This window comes from Natator depressus, chromosome 23 (genome assembly GCF_965152275.1).
Source record: "Natator depressus isolate rNatDep1 chromosome 23, rNatDep2.hap1, whole genome shotgun sequence".
Taxonomy (NCBI): domain Eukaryota; kingdom Metazoa; phylum Chordata; order Testudines; family Cheloniidae; genus Natator; species Natator depressus.
Genome location: NC_134256.1, coordinates 7,102,590 through 7,123,290, shown reverse-complemented (window position 1 = coordinate 7,123,290; position 20,701 = coordinate 7,102,590). Strand labels below are relative to the sequence as shown.

General features: G+C 45.5%; 1 protein-coding gene across 1 annotated transcript in view; it reads left to right on the top strand.

The window, feature by feature from the left end:
- PPP1R37 (protein phosphatase 1 regulatory subunit 37) overlaps nt 1–20,701 on the top strand; it is a 157,671-nt gene that overhangs the window by 65,789 nt on the left and 71,181 nt on the right. The window contains exons 4-5 of the mRNA XM_074937342.1: nt 3,607–3,707; nt 17,262–17,381. Of these exons, the coding sequence (XP_074793443.1) occupies nt 3,607–3,707; nt 17,262–17,381 (221 nt within the window). The remainder of the gene's footprint in view (nt 1–3,606; nt 3,708–17,261; nt 17,382–20,701) is intronic.

Genomic DNA, 20,701 nt, shown 5'->3' with positions numbered 1-20,701 from the left:
TCTGGGGAAGCAGTGACTCTGAAAAAGTTTAGGGAGTTGTGGTGGATAGAGTCCCCCCCCTCCTGTAAGAATGGGCTGCATTCTTTGTTCCTGCATATATAGCTTTACTTTCGGCCGTATTAAAATGTTTGTTTGTGTGTGTTTGTGCCCATTTTACTAAGCGATAAAGATTGCTCTGTATCAGTGACCTGGAATGTTCCCTCTAACTTTTCCTATCCATGTGCGGAATTTAATTTTATGTGCATCAATATGGAGATGTGTGGCTGGGATGGGACCACGGGGTTCAGAGTGTGGGAGGGGGTTAGGGGTGAGGGCTCTGGCTGGGGGTGCAGGCTCTGGGATGGGGCTCGGGGCTCAGGATGAAGGGTTTGGGGCTAAGTCTGCCCTGGGGCTGTAGGGCAGACTCAGTGGAGTCTGACACCCCCCCACCCCCACCCCCCTGCCCAGCCCTCTCTATCTGCAGCAGCACCTGGGCCACAGGGGAGAGGCTTCTCACCCTGCATACCCCAAGCTCCCCCATCATCCCTCACCTCACTGCCCCGACCTACCTCTATTCCCCACCTTACCATACTGCCATCTTCCAGGCCCACTTGTGGCCACGCCCCTGAGTGCAGTGTGCGTGCCTGTGCAGCTGTGCTAATTAAGTGCGTGGCCCTTAGCAGCTTCCTGCAAGGCTACGCAGGTGCACACCTTAGAGCAAAGATGGGCAAACTACGGCCTGCAGGACCATCCTGCCCGGCCCTTGAGCTCCCGGCTGGGGAGGCTAGCCCCCGGCCCCTCCCCTGCTGTCCCCCCTCCCCCGCAGCTATGTGGCCGCGTGGGCAGCGCTCTGGGCGGTGGAGCTGCGCGCTCCTGCAGGGCAGCGCGGCAGCGTGTCTGGCTCTGGCTGAGCGGCGTGGCTGCCAGACATGCTGCTCTGAGTGGCATGGTAAGGGGCCGGAGTGGAGGGTTGCTGTTTGTGCCGCTACACAGGGGCCAGAGGGGTTGGATAAGGGGCAGTGTATCCCGGGGGGCAGTTAGGGGACAGGGGGTGGAGGTTCGGCGGGGGGGGGGGGGTTGGATAAGCATGGGAGTCCTGGGGGGCCTGTCGGCATGGCGGTGATGGGGGTCGGGGTAGTCAGGGGACAGGGAGCAGGGGGGGTTGGATGGGGGTGGGGTCAGGGTTGGGGGGGTCTCGGGACAAGGACCGGGGGCGTTGGATGGGTCAGGGGTTCTGGGGGGGGGGGCAGTCAAGGGGAAGGAAGTGGGAGGGGTCGGATAGGGGGCGGGGGCCAGGCTGTATGGGGAGGCACAGCCTTCCCTACCCAGCCCTCCATACAGTTTTGCAACCCGATGTGGCCCTCGGGCAAAAAGTTTGCCCACCCCTGCCTTAGAGGGAACTTAGGTGACCAGCCCTCTTCATTATTTACCACCCAATCAGTCTTTGTATCATCTGCAAACTTTCAGAATTATTTTTTTTTTCCAGGTCATTGATAAAAATATTAAATATCATAGAGCCAAGACCCCCATGGGACCCCACTAGAAACACTACAAGCTAAAATTAATTAGAGCAGAAAGCTGGGTGCTCAGCAATTTTGAAAACCAGGCCATTTATTGCTGAGCTTAAATATGGATTTTGGAGCCTGGCTTTAGGCTCCTAGTTTTGAAAATCTTGGCCATATTTTTTTAAAAGTAATGGATTTTCTGATACCTTTTATGCTTATTCAGATTACGTGAATTACAATGTTAACAGTTTTAGTTTTTCAAAACTGTGTGCTGGAGTTATTAGATACAAAATTAAAAATACGACTAGAAGAAGGTTGCATACAACCATGAGAGGTACTGCATGTTGCATTTGTATAGTTGATTCAGTTAAAAAGCAAACTGAAATAAAATGTCAAGCTCTAGTTCCCTACCTACTGATTAAAATTACCTGTGAATCTAAAGAATTATAGACGTTAGAGGTGGCAAAGATTCCATCTTTCCATTTTTGATTCCATCTCTGTCAGTGAAAGACTTGCTCTGTGAGATTATTTTCTAATGTTGAATCAATCTTTTTAGAACATCCTAATGTGGCTTCTGTCACTCGATCTACTATTCTTTAGCTGAATACATGGGGCCATGCAAATCTGCTGATATCTACTTTATATCACAGACCGTGTTTGCAGATCTGAAACAGATACACATTTTGTATCTGTGCAGGGCTCTCTGAATATATCTCCTTTGGGTGTCATCAATATATAAGGCTATGATTTTGTTAGGGATATTTTTAGTAAAAGTCAGGGACAGGTCACGGGTAATAAACAAAAATTCAAAGCCCATGACCTGTCCCTGACTTTTACTAAAAATATCCCTAACAAAATGGGGAGGGAGGAGGGTCCAGCATCCTGCCCCCTGCCTGCAGTGGTTGGGAGCTGTGGGGACTCTGTTGCCCACTGGCTGGTCAGCTGCAGGGTCGGAGGGGAGAGAGGGTTCCCCGGCAGTGGCTGGGCAGCTGTGGGAGGGTCCCCTCGCTGCCCACGGAGGGTGGTCAGCTACAGAGCCCCCCCAGTGTCACGGAGGTCTCTGGAAGTCATGGATTCCATGACTTCAGTGATCTCTGTGACATAATTGTAGCCTTACTAATATACAATCTACATTTTCCATTCTTAATTTTATTACATTATAGTGATAGGCCTCCAGAAGCACTGCCCTTTCTTGCTGTTTACACTTTCCCAATATTTATACAGTTTGGAGCTCGAAATTGCCAGTTGACCTGTCTAGCATACACAGCCTTCTTTGCTGCCACTTCCTCTTACCAGTCAGTATTAGACTTAAAAATCAAGCTCTTGCATCAGAAAATTATTCCTGCTTTTTTAATAACATTTGTTTAAACAAACTGAAGACATTTGAGATGCCCTAAGCTGCTCGTTGGCTTTCAGCCATTCCGGTTGTCACAGGAATCTCTAATGCTTGGTACAAATATTTCTAAATAATTCTGAATACTACAAGTAAAACCTCTGAAAGTAGAAAATGTGTAAGGAACATCTGGACAATATGATCACAAAATAGTGAAATGAAAAGGCCAAGACTGGAGGCATGTTAATCATGTATGTATTTTAGGGGCTGGTTCATTATCTGTTTCAATTTATCTCCGCATGTCTGTTCAGGTGAGGAATTCAAACGTGGAAAATATTTATTAAAGTCCAGGGCATTGGAGGGCTAGGTTGAGTCCCCTAGCTTCTTGGGCAGTCTTAGTTTTACACGCCCTGCTGGGTTAGGTCTGGAGCTTGTGGAAGAAGCAGATGCTGATTCTGAATTCATAGTATCATAAAGATTAGCAGTGGAAAAAATCCTAATGGGTTATCTAGTCCATCTGCTTGGAAACCAGTCCAAGATAATTTTTTTGTGTGGGGGGATTTAAATGTTTAACTTTGCAAATAATAAATGTTGTCTGCAAGAGCAGGAAGTAGCTTACCCCAACTGAAGGAAAAACAAGATCCATCTCTCCTTTCATTGCCTTGTTTTCTGTCCCAATGCCTAGGGTTCTAGAACTCACAGAAATGTATTTTTCTTAATACTGTGCATATTTATGTACAAAACACTTAACACTGCGTCTTCTGAGTTCACTCTGTTCTTTTCCCCCAGGAGAAAAACTTGACTATAAGGCCTGTGAGGCACTGGAAGAGATTTTCAAAAGGGTCCAGTTCAAAATGGTTGATTTGGAGCAAACAAACCTGGACGAAGATGTAAGTTTCATTTAATGCTATGTAATTTACTGTGACTTTTTTTTGTTTCAAGATTAACAAAAATCCTGTAATTTTCTCTGCGTGGTACGGTTTTGTGTTCTGTTCCGAGCTTTCTCTTCATGCACTGAGGTTAGTGAGCAGTTAAAGGGATGTGCTCCAAATCTGACCTATACTTGCCATTGCTATTACCCTCTCCATTCATAAGGACACTTTATTTTATGTCTTCGTTTGCATTTTTGCTATTTCAGAAAGTCATAAATAGAATGAACCCTCGATATCCAGGTTCCAAATTGCCATAATTCAAATGGACCTGGAAGTCTCTCTTAAATAAACTTGTTTAAAAATCCATCTGAGGATTAACCTTTCTCATGTTTTATGTAATGTTAACTGGAATGTTTTTTCCCTGCCGGACCTGGGTTCAGGCTTTATATTCTGAACTTCCTGTGCTACGCTAACCTGCACAGTGTATTCTTTATGTTGTGTAGGTGTGTTGTAGCAATGCCATTGGCTCTAAAGTAACCCCAAAGGCCTGAAAACAGGTCCCAACAAGTAAGTGAAGAAGGAACTGCTATTTTAGACAGTTTTGGTGCAGTGAACCCAGTGTGCTACAGTAACGGCTTGGTATCTAAAACTGTGTTTATTTTAAGTAACTTATTTCACCATTAGCCCATTTCCTTAACTCTGTTAAATAATAAAGAATGAAAATTGTAAGCACCAGATGCCTGCTCCTTATCCATCTGCTTCTGGGTCCCCTCCTGTCCCTGAGTGCTCTCTCTCTAGTGACCTTTTCTTCTTCCTCTATGTAGCTGGTTCCCAAATGTCCTGCCTCACATCAGGTGAGAGACAGATGAAATCTCCACCCTCTCAAATGGCCCACCTTGATTTTCATGCACGTTGTAAGGAGAGTGGTCACTTTGGATAGGCTATTACCAGCAGGAGAGTGAGTTTGTGTGTGTGGTTTTTGGGAGGGGGAGTGAGGGGGTGAGAGAACCTGGATTTCTGCAGGAAATGGCCCACCTTGATTATCATACACATTGTGAAGAGAGTGGTCACTTTGGATGGGCTATTACCAGCAAGAGAGTGAGTTTGTGTGTGTGTGGGGGGGGGGGGGTGGAGGGTGAGAACCTGGATTTGTGCTGGAAATGTCCCAACTTGATGATCACTTTAGATAAGCTATTACCAGCAGGACAGTGGGGTGGGAGGAGGTATTGTTTCATGGTCTCTGTGTGTATATAATGTCTTCTGCAGTTTCCACAGTATGCATCCGATGAAGTGAGCTGTAGCTCACGAAAGCTCATGCTCAAATACATTGGTTAGTCTCTAAGGTGCCACAAGTACTCCTTTTCTTTTTGCGAATACAGACTAACAGGGCTGTTACTCTGAAACCTGTCATTACCTCCAGAGGTAGAACTGTTTATCTTCCTTCTCTACCTCTCAATCCTTCTCTTCTTTTTTCTGTTACCATTAGTGTACAGTCTCCCAAATTCTCCCCTCCCCCCATTGCTAAACTTTTGTCAATGCCTTGGTTGTTTCTTCCTGATCGCCGCACTCTTCCTTCTGACCTCAGCTCCCTGCTGCCCATTTTCCCCCTCTAGTGGTGGTGTTTTGGATAAACTGAAGTCCTGTTCTGCTGCTATTCTAGACAGATCACTGGCTTCATCTTACCCCCATCAAATTCAAGCTCCTTCTTATTCCCTTACCTCTGTATCTCTGCTATTATTTCCTCCTAGTCCCACACTGATAGGTAATCCCTGCATGCCCACCTGACCCTGACTTCTGATCCCATGACCTGTTTTTAGGGCTGTCAGGCGATTTAAAAAAAATTGTGATTAATTGCAAGCCATTAATCGCAAGGGATTAAAAAAAGTTAATTGCAAGTGATTAAAAAATAATAGAATACCATTTATTTAAATATTTTCGGATGTTTTCTACATTTTCATATATATTGATTTCAATTACAACACAGAATACAAAGTGTACAGTGCTCACTTTATATTTTTGATTACAAATATTTGCACTGTAAAAAACAAAAGAAATATACTATATCGATTCACCTAATACAAGTACTGTAGTGCAGTCTCTTTATTGTGAAAGTTGAACTTAAAAATGTAGAATTATGTACAAAAAAAACTGCATTAAAAAATAAAACCATGTATAACTTTAGAGCCTACAAGTCCACTCGGTCCTACTTTAGCCAATCGCTCAGACAAACCAGTTTGATTACATTTGCAGGAGATAATGCTGCCCGCTTTTTGTTTACCACATCACCTGAAAGTGAGAAGAGATGTTCGCATGGCACTGTTGTAACTGGCGTCACAAGATAGTTACGTGCCAGATGCACTAAAGATTCATATGTCCCTTCATGCTTCAGCCACCATTCCAGAGGATGTGTGTCCATGCTGATGACGGGTTCTGCTCGATAACGATTCAAAGCAGAGCGGACCGATGCATGTTCATTTTCATCATCTGAGTCAGATGCCACCAGCAGAAGGTTGATTGTCTTTTTTGGTGGTTCGGGTTCTGTAGTTTCCACATTGGAGTGTTGCTTTTTTAAGACTTCTGAAAGCATGCTCCACAACTCGTCCCTCTCAGATTTTTTGGAAGGCACTTCAGATTCTTAAACCTTGGGTTGAGTGCTGTAGCTATTTTTTTGAAATCTCACATTGGTACCTTCTTTGCGTTTTGTCAAATTTTCAGTGCCAGTGTTTGTAAATCAAACATGTCCTGAGTCATCGTCTGAGACTGCTCTAACATTAAATATATGGCAGAATGCGGGTAAAACAGAACAGGACACATACAATTCTCCCCAAAGAGTTCAGTCACAAATTTAATTAACCCACTATTTTTTGACTAACATCATCCGCATGGAAGTATGTCCTCCAGAATGGTGGCTAAAGCATGAAGGGGCATACGAATGTTTAGCATATCTGGCATGTAAATACCTTACAATGCCGGCTACAATAGTGCCATACAAATGCCTGTTCTCACTTTCAGGTGACATTGTAAATAAGAAGCAGGCAGCAGTATCTCCTATAAATGCAAACAAACTTGTTTTCTTAACAATTGGCTGAACAAGAAGTAAGACTGAGTGGACTTTCAGCTCTAAAGTTTTACATTGTTTTGTTTTTTGAGTGCAGTTATGTAACAAATAAAATCTACATTTGTAAGTTACACTTTCACAATAGAGATTGTACTACAGTACTTGGATGAGTGAATTGAAAAATACTATTTTGTTTATCAATTTTACAGTGCAAATAGTTGTAATAAAAACCTAATATAAAGTGAGTACTGTACACTTTACATTCTGTGTTGTAATATAAATCAATATATTTGAAAATGTAGAAAAACATCCAAAATATTTAATAAATTTCAATTGGTATTCTATTTAAGTGTGATTAATCACGATTAATTTTTTAAATCACAGTTGATTGCGTCAGTTAACTGCGATTAATTGACAGCCCTACTTGTTTTGGTATGTTTTCTTTCTGCTGGATTGGAAGCTCTTGAGGGTGGAGTCTGGCACTATGTGTTGTACGGTTCCTTGAACATTAGGAGCTATTCAGAAATGCTTAGCAATAATAATAATAATAAATTAATATTCGACTTCCTAATCACATTTGACGAGAGATGAGGTAAAAACGGTAAAGTTAAACGGTAAAGAACTGTGAAGGTCTAGGCCTACAATTCATTATCCCAAAGAACTCTGTCCTTTTAAGGGAATAATTAAAAAGTGTTGCATGGCTTCAAAGCTATTGTGGGTACCTTTGGTGAAAAGGTAATTCTGGATGTCCTTGCTGCATATATGGCTTTTCTTGTAAATCAGGTTTTCGCTCCTGCCAGTTATGTTGCAGCCAGAACAGCTGCAGAAAAGAGAGCACTGTTGCCTATCCTCAGCAACATTTGCATAGTTAAGGGAAGGGCTGGTATTTTGAGATTCTCAGATTTAAGATTATTATAGTACTTTTCACACTTGCGGCACTTAAATATATATTTTTTTTTAAAAAAGGTAATCTCCAAGAAGGAGTCAGACTTTTCTTACAATCTATGAAAATACCACATAATTTTAAGGCCAGAGGGACCACTGATGACTTGTATAACACAGGTCACAGAACTTCCCTTAATGAATTCGTTTGAACTGAAGCAGATCTCTTAGAAAATGTATCCAATTTTTACTTAAAAATTTCCAGTGACGGAGAATCCACCACAATCCTTGGTAAATTGGTCAGTGATTTGTTGTCCTCACAATTAAAAACTTGTGCCGGATTTCCAGCCTGAATTTGTCTTGCTTTAATTTCCAGGCATTGGATCTTGTTATAACTTTGTCTTCTATATTTAAGATCCCATTATCAAATTTTTGTTACCTTTGTAGGTACCTGTAAACTGTGATCAAGTCACATTTCTGCAGGAGTTCTCTATCCCATTTGGTTGGCTATGTTGCAAGCAGATGCCATAATAAGACTAAAGGAGGATCATGAACAATATTTATTAGCTTATTAAGTAGCTGTTGCTGCATCTGCTACTGCATTGAGTTTTCTAGAAATCCCACTGGTCCTTTCCAGCTGTGATTATTTATTTGATTTTTTATATATAAAAACTTTGGCTAAATATCATGAAACTATTTTCTGACAGTTAGAACTGGTAGCCTTGTTGCATGTGACATTTAAAACTAGACTGGATAAAGAGAAGAAGTCCTGTAGGGAATAATCCTGCCCCAATTCTGGGCATGAACTAGATGGGACCAGTAGTTGGCTGACCCTCAGTTTGGGCAATCTTACTGTTCCTGGCAGGAGTTCAGCTCACTCCCAGGGTCTTTTCAGAGTCCAGTGTACAGTCCCCTTGCCTCCTAGCTTCTGGCAGCGCCTCCCAGGACCGACTGCACGTCTCTATCTGGAAGCAGCCCTCCAGAGCCTTTGCTCATACTGAGCTTGTTGTGTCAATCTCCCCCAAACAGGGGAGATTGAAGGAAAAGGTTAGTGACTGGAGTCCCAGGGGAGGCAATTGAGTTTACTCAATTAGGGTGAACTGCAAAGAATAGGGCAGACACTCCCCAAAGCTGATGGATATTCCAATACAGTAACTCCTCGCTTAACTCCTCGTAGTTATGTCCCTGAAAAATGCTACTTTAAGCGAAACCATGTTAAGCTAATCCAGTTTCCCCATAAGAATGAATGTAAATAGTGGGGGGGTTAGGCTCCAGGGAAATTTTTTTCGCCAGACAAAAGACATTATACATATATATACACAGTATAGGTTTTAAACAAACAATTTACTGCTGTACACAGCAATGATGATTGTGAAGCTTGATTGAGGTCTTGGAATCGGAGGGTGGGATATTTCCCAGGGAATGCTTTGCTGCTGAATGATGATCTAGCACTCAGCTGAGCCCTCCAGGGTTAACAGGTTGTTCATGTAGCCTCCACTCTACAAGGCGGCAGGAATGGAGGGAGGAGACAAAATAGTCTCATGACAGTGGCTGCAAACATTCCCTGCAGAAAGGGAATGTGTTGATGAACCCACGCTACCCCACTAGAACGCACCACTCCCTCCACTTTCCAAAGTGTGACTGTGAGAGAGAGCGCGCCATGCGCCTTGCCCCCTTAACTACGCTGATCCCACTCTAAGTACACTGCCTTCTTAAGTAGATCAGTAAGTTGAGACAGCAGCTGCTGCCAGCAAGCTCCCTCCGTTCTGAGCCCTGTCTCCTGTCATGTTCCTCCCTGCTCTTTGGAGATGGGGTACAGGAGCAGGGAGTGGGGAACACCCTGACAGCACCCCTCTTCTTCTCCTCCTCCTCCTCCTCTCCCCCCCCCCCCCCCCATCCCCTGCACAGCAAGCAGGAGGCTCCCAGGAGCAGCTCCAAGTCAGAGAGCAGGAGCAGCACACGACAGTGGGAGGAAGGTCACCTGAGCTGCCTGGCAATTAATAACCTGCTGGGTGGCAGCTGCACAGGGAACTGAGGGGGGCTGCCGGCCTACCCTGGTTCCAAGGCCGCCGCTGTGCCCCCCGCCACCCAGCTCGCTCCATTGGGCTTCTCTTTCTGCAAGCAGTGGACAAAGCAGGCGGCTGCCAAACAACGTTATAAGGGAGCACTGCACAACTTTAAACGAGCATGTGCTCTAATAGATCAGCAACGAAACAACCTTAACTGGGATGAAATTAAGTGAGGAGTTACTGTACTTAAATTTACAAAGCCAGCACAAAACAGCTTCTATAATATCTCACTGGTTAGCCTGAAACCAACAACCCAGTTCCCTTAAAGTAACCCAGCCTCAGGCCTCCACCTAGACACCCAAGTCAAATATGATGAGGATTACTGAAAATCTTCATCATATAAAAAAGTTCTACCAATCCCAAAGGATCACACATTACCTCCCAGGTTAATGAATATTCCAGATCTTACCCAAATACACGCTTACAGCCAGTTCTTATTAACTAAACTAAAATTTATTAAAAAAGAAAAGCGAGAGAATTGGTTAAAAGATCAGTTTACATACAGACATGAGTTCAGTTCTTGAGTTTCAGATTCATAGCAGAGATGCTGAGCTTTGTAGTTGCAAAGAGTTCTTTCAGAAATAGTTCATAGGTTATAGTCCAATGTTTATATTCAGGGTGGTCCAGTCAGAACTGGGATCTCAGTCCTTATGGTTTAGGCTTCCCCTCAAGCAGATCTAAGATGACAGGCTCACGACCCAAGGGTCTTTTATAGCAGCCACTTGACCATACAGTCCTGGGTGAACAATAGGCTTTTGATGGAACCTTCTGTTTCCTAAATCTCACTGGTCATTAACTATATGGATTAACATAAGATAATTTATCCATTAAGCAATTTATCACAAACTTTAAAGAGACACATGGACAATGACATTATTGTACTCAAAATTCATCTAAATGTTAATATTCACTTTTGATCTCTGAATCAACAGCTATAGTGACAGACAAGAACTGTCTGTTTACATGGTTAACATTTGTGAGTACACACATGCAATTAGTATCACTTCTAACAATATAGTTTTGCATTTCAAAGTTCTAGCCTATTTACCAGGGAATGGCCCTAATTACCATTTCTAACAGGTTTCAGAGTAGCAGCTGTTAGTCTGTATCCACAAAAAGAGAAGGAGTACTTGTGGCACCTTAGAGACTAACAAATTTATTTGAGCATAAGATTTCGTGAGCTACAGTCTTTACAGGTTGAATCTGGGTCAATTAGCCTGCAGGATGCTTAACCCTTTCTGGCCATGTGATACATTTTGTATAAGATCCGTTGCATTTATTGCACAGTGGTAGCCATAATGATTTGCATGGTTATATTTTAGGTTTCAGAGTAACAGCCGTGTTAGTCTGTATTCGCAAAAAGAAAAGGAGTACTTGTGGCACCTTAGAGACTAACCAATTTATTTGAGCATGAGCTTTCGTGAGCTACAGCTCACTTCATCGGATGCATACTGTATGCATCCGATGAAGTGAGCTGTAGCTCACGAAAGCTCATGCTCAAATAAATTGGTTAGTCTCTAAGGTTATATTTTAATTAGACAATGTCACAGTTAGAAACTGCCCCAAGCTGAGCTGTCCTTGCTACCAGAGCTCACTAGCTGTCCCTGGCAACCTCCCTGCTTCTGGGAGAATTTTATTTTTCTGTGCCAGGCTTTTTTAAACGCCAATTCTCCCAGTGGTGCATATTCTGCAGGTGTGCCTGATTGGCACTACCTGAGTGCAAAAATACTTCTTAGCCTTGCCACCAGTGGGATGGAGGTGTGTTCAATCACATACCTCCCTTCCAAAATCAGAAGGATTTCTTGCTTGAGCATGTCCCTGGGGAAGAAAAAAATCCACATTGTATGCTCTTTCTCTGCTTGGTACTGCACCCAGAAGCTGTAGAGCTGGAGGGCTAGATACCAGTGTGTCATCTGGGGATATGAGTCCTTCATGGAGTTTACCCTATAAAAGGGCACATGGTTTATGACTAGGGAAAGGGGACTACCTAGCACATTATACCTCAGGGAGCCAACTTGGTGGCGAAAGGTTTCTTCTCAAGGCATGTTTACACTAGAAACTTAAGTCGACCTATGTTAAGTTGACTTACAAACACAACAGTAATTATTGCGGTGGTTCATGTACACACTGCCCTCCTTTTGTAAGAGGTGCGCATCCTCATGCGGGAGCACTTCCACCAACTGAAGCGGCGCTGCCCCCCTCCCCCGGCTCTCTGTTCCCCACCACCAGCAGTCCAGCTTGCCCCCCCCACACACACACACATTCTTGGCTCCCCACTCCTTGCCACTGGGAGCCCATCTGTCCCCCCCATACTCCCGTAGGCGAGCTCTGTGCCCAGAGTCTGGGCAGCTCCCGTGTTCCCTACTGGTGTATGCCAGATTAGAAGAGCTGAATGGGAAGTTAGCTATGATAGGTTGTACAGCCACCAGGTCTGATGGAATAATCTAGATTTTTGGAAGGGTTGCTGGCTTGGCAGGTTCCCAGTATTTTGAGTAATTCTGGGGTGCTGCTCATTGCTTTTCTGGAAAGAACTGCTGGTGACTTAACTGCTGGATGAAATTGTTAAAGATATTGTGGGTGTGACATTCAGTACCTTGGGGGAGCACCCTGTAGCCCCCATATTCCTCATTTACATATAATTGTGATCTTGCATATAAAGCATTCCATGTAAGGTATCATAGGAAAGGTTATGATCCGCTGAAATCCACTGTTCATATGCATTAATGATATACGTATTTAAATGGAAGTTTTGAGAATTGTTGTATGATTGTCACTAAAATATGCTGTGGGTTTGGGAAGTGCCCAGGTATTAGCTCTCCGGAGACCATGACAAGGGAGGTAACCAGTGACCAAGTGGATGCTGAATAGCCCTCATCAGCCATTGTCCAGCAAGGGAGCTACAATGCAGTGACTCTGTACAAGGTTACACGAGGGGAATTGCCCACCAGCCATGCCTGGACTTACGTTCTCAAAGCACATGGGACTAAGGGTATAAAACAGAACACAGTGGCCCAATGCTTGGCCTTTTCTCCTTCCCACACCTATGCTGCAAGCAACAAGGACTCTCAGAAGACTGAAGACTCCAACAGAGGAGACTGGCCCAGGTTTCAAGGGTGAAATCTGTGTATTATGAACTGCAATATCCAGTGGAGTGAGAAAAACTGCTTAATCTAGATGTTGCCCAGGCTAATAGGGTTGAGAATTTAAGATGTGTGCTTACATTTTATTTTATTTTGTTAACTAACTCTGATGTTTTGCCTGTCACTTACAATTTATCTTTTGTAGTCAATAAACTTGTTTTTACTGTTTATCTTTACCAGTTAGGTTGCCTGAAGTGTTTGGTAAACCTGCTCAGGTTTGCAAAGGCTGGTATAGATCCATTTTCCACTGATGAAGTGGGGAACCAATTAATAAACTTGCACTGCTTGTCTTGAGCAGTGCAAGACTGTATATTCCTGAGGTACAAGGGTGGTAGCTGTGGGGATTTGGCTGGTGCCTTTTTCAGTGTGATTCATGAATGGCTCTGGGAGCATTCATGCAATCTAGCTGAGTGGGTGGCTCCACATGTGGCTCTGCTAGGTGATCACAGCACCTGGAGGGGTTTGCTGCTTGTCACTCGCAAAGCATTGTGTGAGACAGCCCAGATTAGAGAGTTAAGGAGAAACATCGGTGCCACTGTCCCAGGCTGCACCCTGGGGATCCTGTCACAGTGGGGTTCTTCTTTGAGTGCTTGCTCATGTCCATTCCAGTGTTGGTGTGCGCGTGCTGCGTGAGCCACCACTGGAAAGCTTTTCCCTCAGTGATATCCATCAGGTTGGCTCTGGTGCCCCCTGGAGTTGCGCCTTTATAACGCCGGAAAACATAGTCCTGCCGACCCACCACCCGCTTAGTTCCTTAACTCTGACAGAGTAGTAGGAGGATGGATTTTGGAATAGACATGAGCAACACATCTCAAAGAACAACAGTTACTGAAGGTTAGTAACTGTTTTTCTTCTTTGAGTGCTTGCTCATGTCCATTCTAATGTAGGTGACTCCCAAGCAGATGTTGGAGGAGGGTTTGGAGTTCAATGGCAAGCAGACTGTAGCATGATTCTGCCAAATCCAGCATCGTCTCTGGCCTGCTGAGTGATGGCGTAGTGAGTCGCAAAGGTGTGGCCCGAAGACCAGGTTGCTGCCGTACAGATATTCTGGATGGGAACCTGTGCCAAAAAGCACTGTGCCAAAAAACCTGTGCCAAAAAGCTTGCTCCCTTTTGGATTGTGCCATCAGGGCCAGAGCAAGGACTTTTGCCAGGTTGTAACACGTGCAGATACAAGAGATGATCCACAATTAAATCCTCTTGACTGCGACTGGGAGACCTTTCATCCTGTCTGCCCCCGCCACAAAAACATGAGTAGTCTTCCTAAACATTATAGTCCTTTCTACGTAGAAGGCAAGCGCACATCTGACATCGAGTGAGTGAAGCCTTTGCTCCTGGCTATTGGCATGCGGTTTCAGATAGAAAACCAGAAGGAATGTGTCCTGGTTACTGTGGAATTGCGAAACCACCTTCGGGAGGAAGGCTGGGTGAGAGCACAGCTGGACCTTGTCCTTGAAGAATACAGTGTGAGGAGGTTCTGAAGTCAGAGCCCTTATCTCAAAGGCCCTTCTATCCGAAGTAATGGCCACCAGAAAAGCCACCTTTCAAAGAACACGTTGACAAGGGCTTGAGTGGGGAACCCATGAGCCTCAACAATATCAGGTTGAGATCCCAGAGTGGGATTGGTTGTCGTATTTGGGGATACAGTCTATCCAGGCATTTGAGGAAATGAGCACAGATCAAGTTTGCAAAGATGGACTGGCCATTTATCCATGGGTGAAACGCCAAAATTGCAGCCTGGTGGACTCTAATCGATGACACCGATAGCATTTGCTGCTTCAGGTGTAGTAAGTAGTCCAGAATTAATGGCACTGATGACCGTGTGGGTGAAACACCTTTCTGCGCTGACCTGACTGAGAACCTTTTACACTTTGCCAGGTACATAGCTGTAGTGGATGGTTTCCTGCTCCCTGCAAGGACCTCTCGAACTGCCCTGGAGCATGCTTGCTCCAAAGGGTTCAGCTGTGGAACTTCCAGGCCGTGAGATGAAGGGACTCGAGGTTCAGATGTCATAGATGGACGTGATCCTGGGAGATCAGATTGGTGATTCCACCAAGAGGTCCAGAAGGGTGGTGAACCAGTGTTGACATGGCCAGACTGGGGCTATCAGGACCAGGCTCGTGCCTTTCTTTCTGACCTTGAGCAGGACCTTGTGTATGGGTGGAATGGGAGGGAACACATAAAAGAGATGGCCCTTCCAGGGGAGAAGAAACGTATCTGTGAGCGAGCCTGGGCTGTGATTCAGGAAGAAGTGCAGACGCTTCCTGTTCTCTCATTCATTGAAAATCTGGGGAGCTCCCCACCTCTGGAAAATGTCCTTCCCGATTTCTGATTGAATGGACCACTTGTGATGGGAGAAAAACCTGCTTAGGCAATCCGCTAACTCATTCTGTGCCCCTAGAAAAATAGGAGGCTTTGAGGTGGCTTGAGTGGGTTATGCAGAATTCCCACAGGCAAAGGGCTTCCTGGCATAGGTGAGAGAAGCGCACTCCATCCTGTATGTTCATATAGAACATTGCTGTCATGTTGTTGTCTGTAAGTATCAATACGTATTTGCCTTCCAGGTGGGGCTGGAATGTTGGGCAAGTAAGGCGCACTGCTCTGAGTTCCCTCACGTTGATGTGTAGCGAGAGCTCTGCTTCAGACCAGAGGCTTTGGGTCCTGAATACCCACAGATGAACCCCCCAACTCAGTCCAGATGCGTCAATGACTAGAAATATCGCCAGATGTGGCCTCGAAGGGAACACCTGTACATACTGCCCTTGGGCCAACCATCAAAGGAGGGTGGTAACTACTGAATGGGGAAGTGTGGCAGCCATGTCCAAACGATCCTGGCCCAGCCCGTACCCTGATGCTAGCTGGAGAAGGCTGAGTCATAATCTTGCATGCTGCACCACATAAGTGCATGAGGCCATGTGTCCTAGGAGTTTTAGGCAGGTTCTTGCCATGGTGGTTGGGTGGTGTCTGAGGCTTTCTGTGATAATGCCTAGGGCCCGGAACTGGATCTCTGGAAGAAATGCTCTGGCCTGGACCAAGTTGAGGACCGCCCCTATAAATTCTGTTCTTTTGAACTGGTGATTTTCTGCATGTTTATCAACAGGCCTAACTCTTTTGAAGGTTGACATTTACGTTTTCCTCCATCTTGGCTTGGACCAACCTTTGACCAGCCAGTCAACAGGGTAAGGGTAAACCCGAACCCTTTGCTTCCTCAAGAAGGCTGCGACAACTGCCACATGCTTTATGGAAACCTGAGGGGCTGCTGACAGGCCAAACGGAAGTACGGTGACCTGGTAGTGCACTTGGTTCACCGTGAAACGGAGGAATTTTCTGTGGCCTTGGAAGATTGAAATTTGGAAGTAGGTGTCCTTCAAATTGAGAGTGGCATACTGGTCCCCTGAATCCAGAGATGCGATAATGGTGACCAAGGAGACCATGTGGTACTTCGGCTTCTTCATGAATATGTTGAGGTTTCACAGGTCCAGGTGGGGTCTGAGACTGCCATTGGCCTTTGGGATTAGGAAATACCAGGAGTAAAACCCCCTGCCCCTTAGCTCCAGAGGAGGGTTGGAAGGAGGGGAAGAACTGAACTGCAGGGTGTATCCCAGTTCTATTGTGCGTAGCACCCACCAGTCTGAGGTGATGTGGGACTACGCCCAATAGCAGTGGGATAGCCGGTTCATAAAAATTGGTGAGAGTGGATCCAGACACTGTCCTGGTATGCTATCCTCGGGTGTACCCTCAAAAGGTCTGCTTAGACCCTGCCTCCTACTGTAATCCTGTCTCGACTGAGGCTGGTAGAAACGGGGCAATGGCTGGGGCTTAAAGTGCTTTCTTGGCGATGCCGGCATGTGTAGTTTGAGGAACTTTAGAGTGACTCTCGAATCCTTCACGCTGTGTAGTTTAGAGTCCATTTGCTCTGAAAAGAGAGACAAGCCCTCAAAAGGAAGGTCCTGAATAGTCCGCTGCACTTCATATGGGAGGCCTGAGGTCTACAGCCATGAGCTCCTCCTCGTGACCACAGCCAAGGCTATGGTTCATGCAGCAGAGTCCGCCACATCTAATGCTACTTGAAGGGACACTTTTGCCACTGCTCTGCCCTCCTTGACTGGAGCCAAGAACTCGTTCCAAGATTCTGTGGCAGTAACTCCTTGAACTTAGTCATTACACCCCAGAAGTGCAAGTGGAGTGGACATGAGCAACACATTTCAAAGAACAACAGTTACAAAAGGTTAGTAACCATTTTTTCTCTCTCCAGGTCTCCTTCTATGTATTAGCAAGCTGCTAGCTTCATGGGTTGTTTATGTGCAGGTCACTTACTGGAAATGAGAAGCTGATGTCTGTGACTATTTCCCAGAGAGTGCTGCTGAATGCCGACACAAAATTGTGTCAACTTTACCATTTGTCTTTTCCTCTTTGTTTTCCAGGGTGCCTCAGCATTATTTGACATGATTGAGTATTATGAGTCAGCAACGCACCTCAACATCTCATTTAACAAACACATCGGCACCCGAGGCTGGCAGGCAGCTGCACATATGATGAGAAAGGTTTGTGTTAGTTTTTGAACATTTTAATGATCTGTTTAATTTACTGCTTGTAAACATCCAGTAATACTAACATGATTGCAAGTTAGTGTAGGGTTAGATTTTAATGCCATTGGAACTCTGTTCATCTAACCATTTTTTGCATGGTGGGGAGGAGGGATGTGCATAGAAGAAATTACAGGTAGCTTTTTAAACTACAATGGGAAATTTCAACTAGTAGCTTGCTGGGGTGCTGTGAAGGAGGAAAGACTGTCCTGTGTTTATGGCTGTGGACTGCGATTGGGAGATCTGGGTTCTATTTCCAGCTTTTCCAGAGTTCCTGTATTACCGTAACCAAGTCATTGAATCTCCATCAGTGTGATCAGTGTTAAGGCAATTCAGTGAGTAGCCAGTGCAGCGATCGGAACGCCAGAATGAAGTGCTTCCTTAAACCTGAGTTTAACAGGGAGGCTGCTGTGCACCAGCTGAGTTTCTTTAGTGCCTGTGTGCTCATTGCCAGCCAAGCACAATACATTGAAGTGTTTCAGTGTGTCTGAGTTTTGTGACAGGTGGACCTGTTAAGAGGATTTTGCTCTGTAGTTTCATAGTGGGGCAAAATGTGGAAATGTTTCAGATAATTATCATTCCAACATTTATAAGGAAATAACCAAGGCCTAAGGCTGATGGTTTTAAACTAAATATATATTATAGTAAAAATGGAACTTCTGCTTTGTGCAGACATTACCTATGAAAGAAAATATTTCATAGTAAGATGTCTCAACACAGTGTTCTACTTAATGAGATGGTAATTGGGGATATGGGAATGACATGGGATATGCTTATCATGTCTGCTCATTCTGAAATATGAAAGTCCCATGAAATGTACTTTGAAAGAGATCTTTTTTTATTTGTATTACAGTAGCACCTAGAGGCCCTGAAATTGGAGCCCTTACATAGTAAGACAGTCCCTGTCCAGAAGATCTTACAAACTAGAAATAACGGGCTAACAAAGGGTAGGGGATAGGAAGTATTATCCTTATTTTATAAATGAGATTATATGATTTATCCAAGGTCATACAGGAACTCAGTGGCAGAGCTCCTGAAACATAGGTGCTGACTCTGTGGGTGCTCTGGGTCTGGAGCACCCACGGGGAAAATGGTGAGTGCTGAGTGTGCCGAAGTGAGGATTTTTCCTTATGTTATATGTGAACCTTACTGTTTTGCATGAATGCTGTGTGCCTCAGTTTCCCTGTGTATTGCACCAGTGTCTAGGTGGTGGGAATATGGGTGTGTGACTTTTGTGGAGGCTGCTCCAGCTGCCTGCACTGATGCTATAGCCACACCTTCATAAGCTGAGACCCAGGAGGGGGATGCAACCAGGTGACACTGGGTCCCGGGAAGTGAGACAAAGGCCAGAGGAGGAGCAACAGGCTGGGCAGGGGCTAGAAAGCTAGAAGTGAGTCACTTTCAGCTGGCTTGGAGCTCGGGGAGGACCAGAGCCCTGGCTCTGGTCTCCCTTCCCGCCAAGATGGACTTGGCTGAAAGTCACTGATTTCTGTGCTAACAAGTTCTGTCCTACGGTGTGTTTCTGTCAACTAATAAACCTTCTGTTTTGCCGGCTGGCTGAGAGTCATGTCTGACTGAGGAGTTGGGATGCAGGGCCCCCTGGCTTCTCCAGGAGCCCCACCCAGGTAGACTTGCTGCAGGAAGCTCATGGTGTGGAAGGGGATGCTGAATACTCTGAGGTCAGATCCAGGAAGGTCAAAGCTGTGTAAGCTTCTTGCCTTGGAGACAGTATGCTCAGAGAGAGGAGGCATGCTCCCCCAGAGTCCTGATTGGCTTCATATGGAGTAGTTCCAGAGCATCGCCCCGGTGACTCTGTGACAGCTGGTGGCGGAGGTGGGATAAACTGCACCCCATGGACAAAGCATCCTGCAGTAAGTGATTGGGGAGCAGTAAAATAAAGGGGGATTAGCAAGAGACGGGCGTGCTGGAGGCTCCAGGAGGAGCCTACAGCTTCACCCTGAGAGAGGTGGACCCCCGAGAAGGGCTGTTGCATTGAAGGGGTTCCTCCCAGGGATCGTGGGGAGCTGAGAGAGCACAGGTCTGTGACCACTTGGGAACAGCATGGAGATGGCCTATAACCATCTCCTTAAGAAGGACATTATGGAGCTGTGCAGAGAAAGATGGCTGCGCATTGGAAAGCTCACAAAGGCACAGCTGGTTGCTCAGTTGGAGGAGGAGGATTGCTCTAAGAGGCCAGTTCCTGACGCAGCTGGGGGCGCGAGAGAGGCTGGGAGCAGCTGGGTGTCCCGGAGACCTGTGTCCCCGACCAGCAGGAGGTCTCCACCAAGTTCCCTGTCGGTGGATCTGAGATGGATGGAATTGGAGTTGAGTTTGAAGGAGTCAGAGGGCCATGAGAGACAGGGAAGGCATGAAGCAGAACAGCAGGAGAGACAGAGGCAGCAGGAGCTGCCCATGTCCCAGGTGAAGGGGGGCTGAGTCGCTTCCAGGATGCAGGGCTGACTGTAAAAGCTGGGATGTGCAAGTTGGGGATGGCACAGGTGTTGTACCTGAGCCACAAGGTGGGGAGTGACTGTCTAACGCCAGAGTCAGCTAAGGAGGGCAGGGGAGATCAGAGACTGGTCTGCTCCCCAGACTAAGAAACAGGCCCAGGCCTTTATTGGGATGGCGGGGAACTACCAGAGATTTGTGCCCCACTTTAGCTCTGTGTCAGCTCCCATCACTGAGCTATGCAAGAAGGGTAAGCCAGACAAGCTGGTCTGGAGCGGGCAGTGCCAAGGGCTCTCTGCATGCTGAAGGAGGATCTGGTTAAGGGCACAGTGCTGGGAAACCCAGACTTTGATGAGACCTTTATGGGGTTCACCGATGCCCCCCACACAGAGAAAGGCAGCAGCCAAATCCCCCCAAGTTCCCAGCCTCATACCTCAGACATATACATTCTTGCACTGCTCAAGATGAGCAGTGCAAATTTATTAATTGGTTCACCACTTCAGCAGTGGAAAGTGGATATACACCAGCCTTCGTAAACCTAAGCAAGCACTCTTACTTCAGACAAACTCACTGGTAAAGATAAACAATTAAATTTATTAACTAGAAAATATGGATTCTAAGTGATCATAAGTGATAGGCAAAAAGTCGGAGTGGTTACCAAAATAAAATATAATATAAGCACTCAGTCTAAACTCTCAACCATATTAGACTGGGTAACATCTAGAGTAAACAGTTTTCCTCATCCCACTGGACATTGCAGTTCATAGTACATAGAATCCCATGCACTGCTACAGACTAGGGACCGAATGGCTAGACAGCAGTTCTGCTCC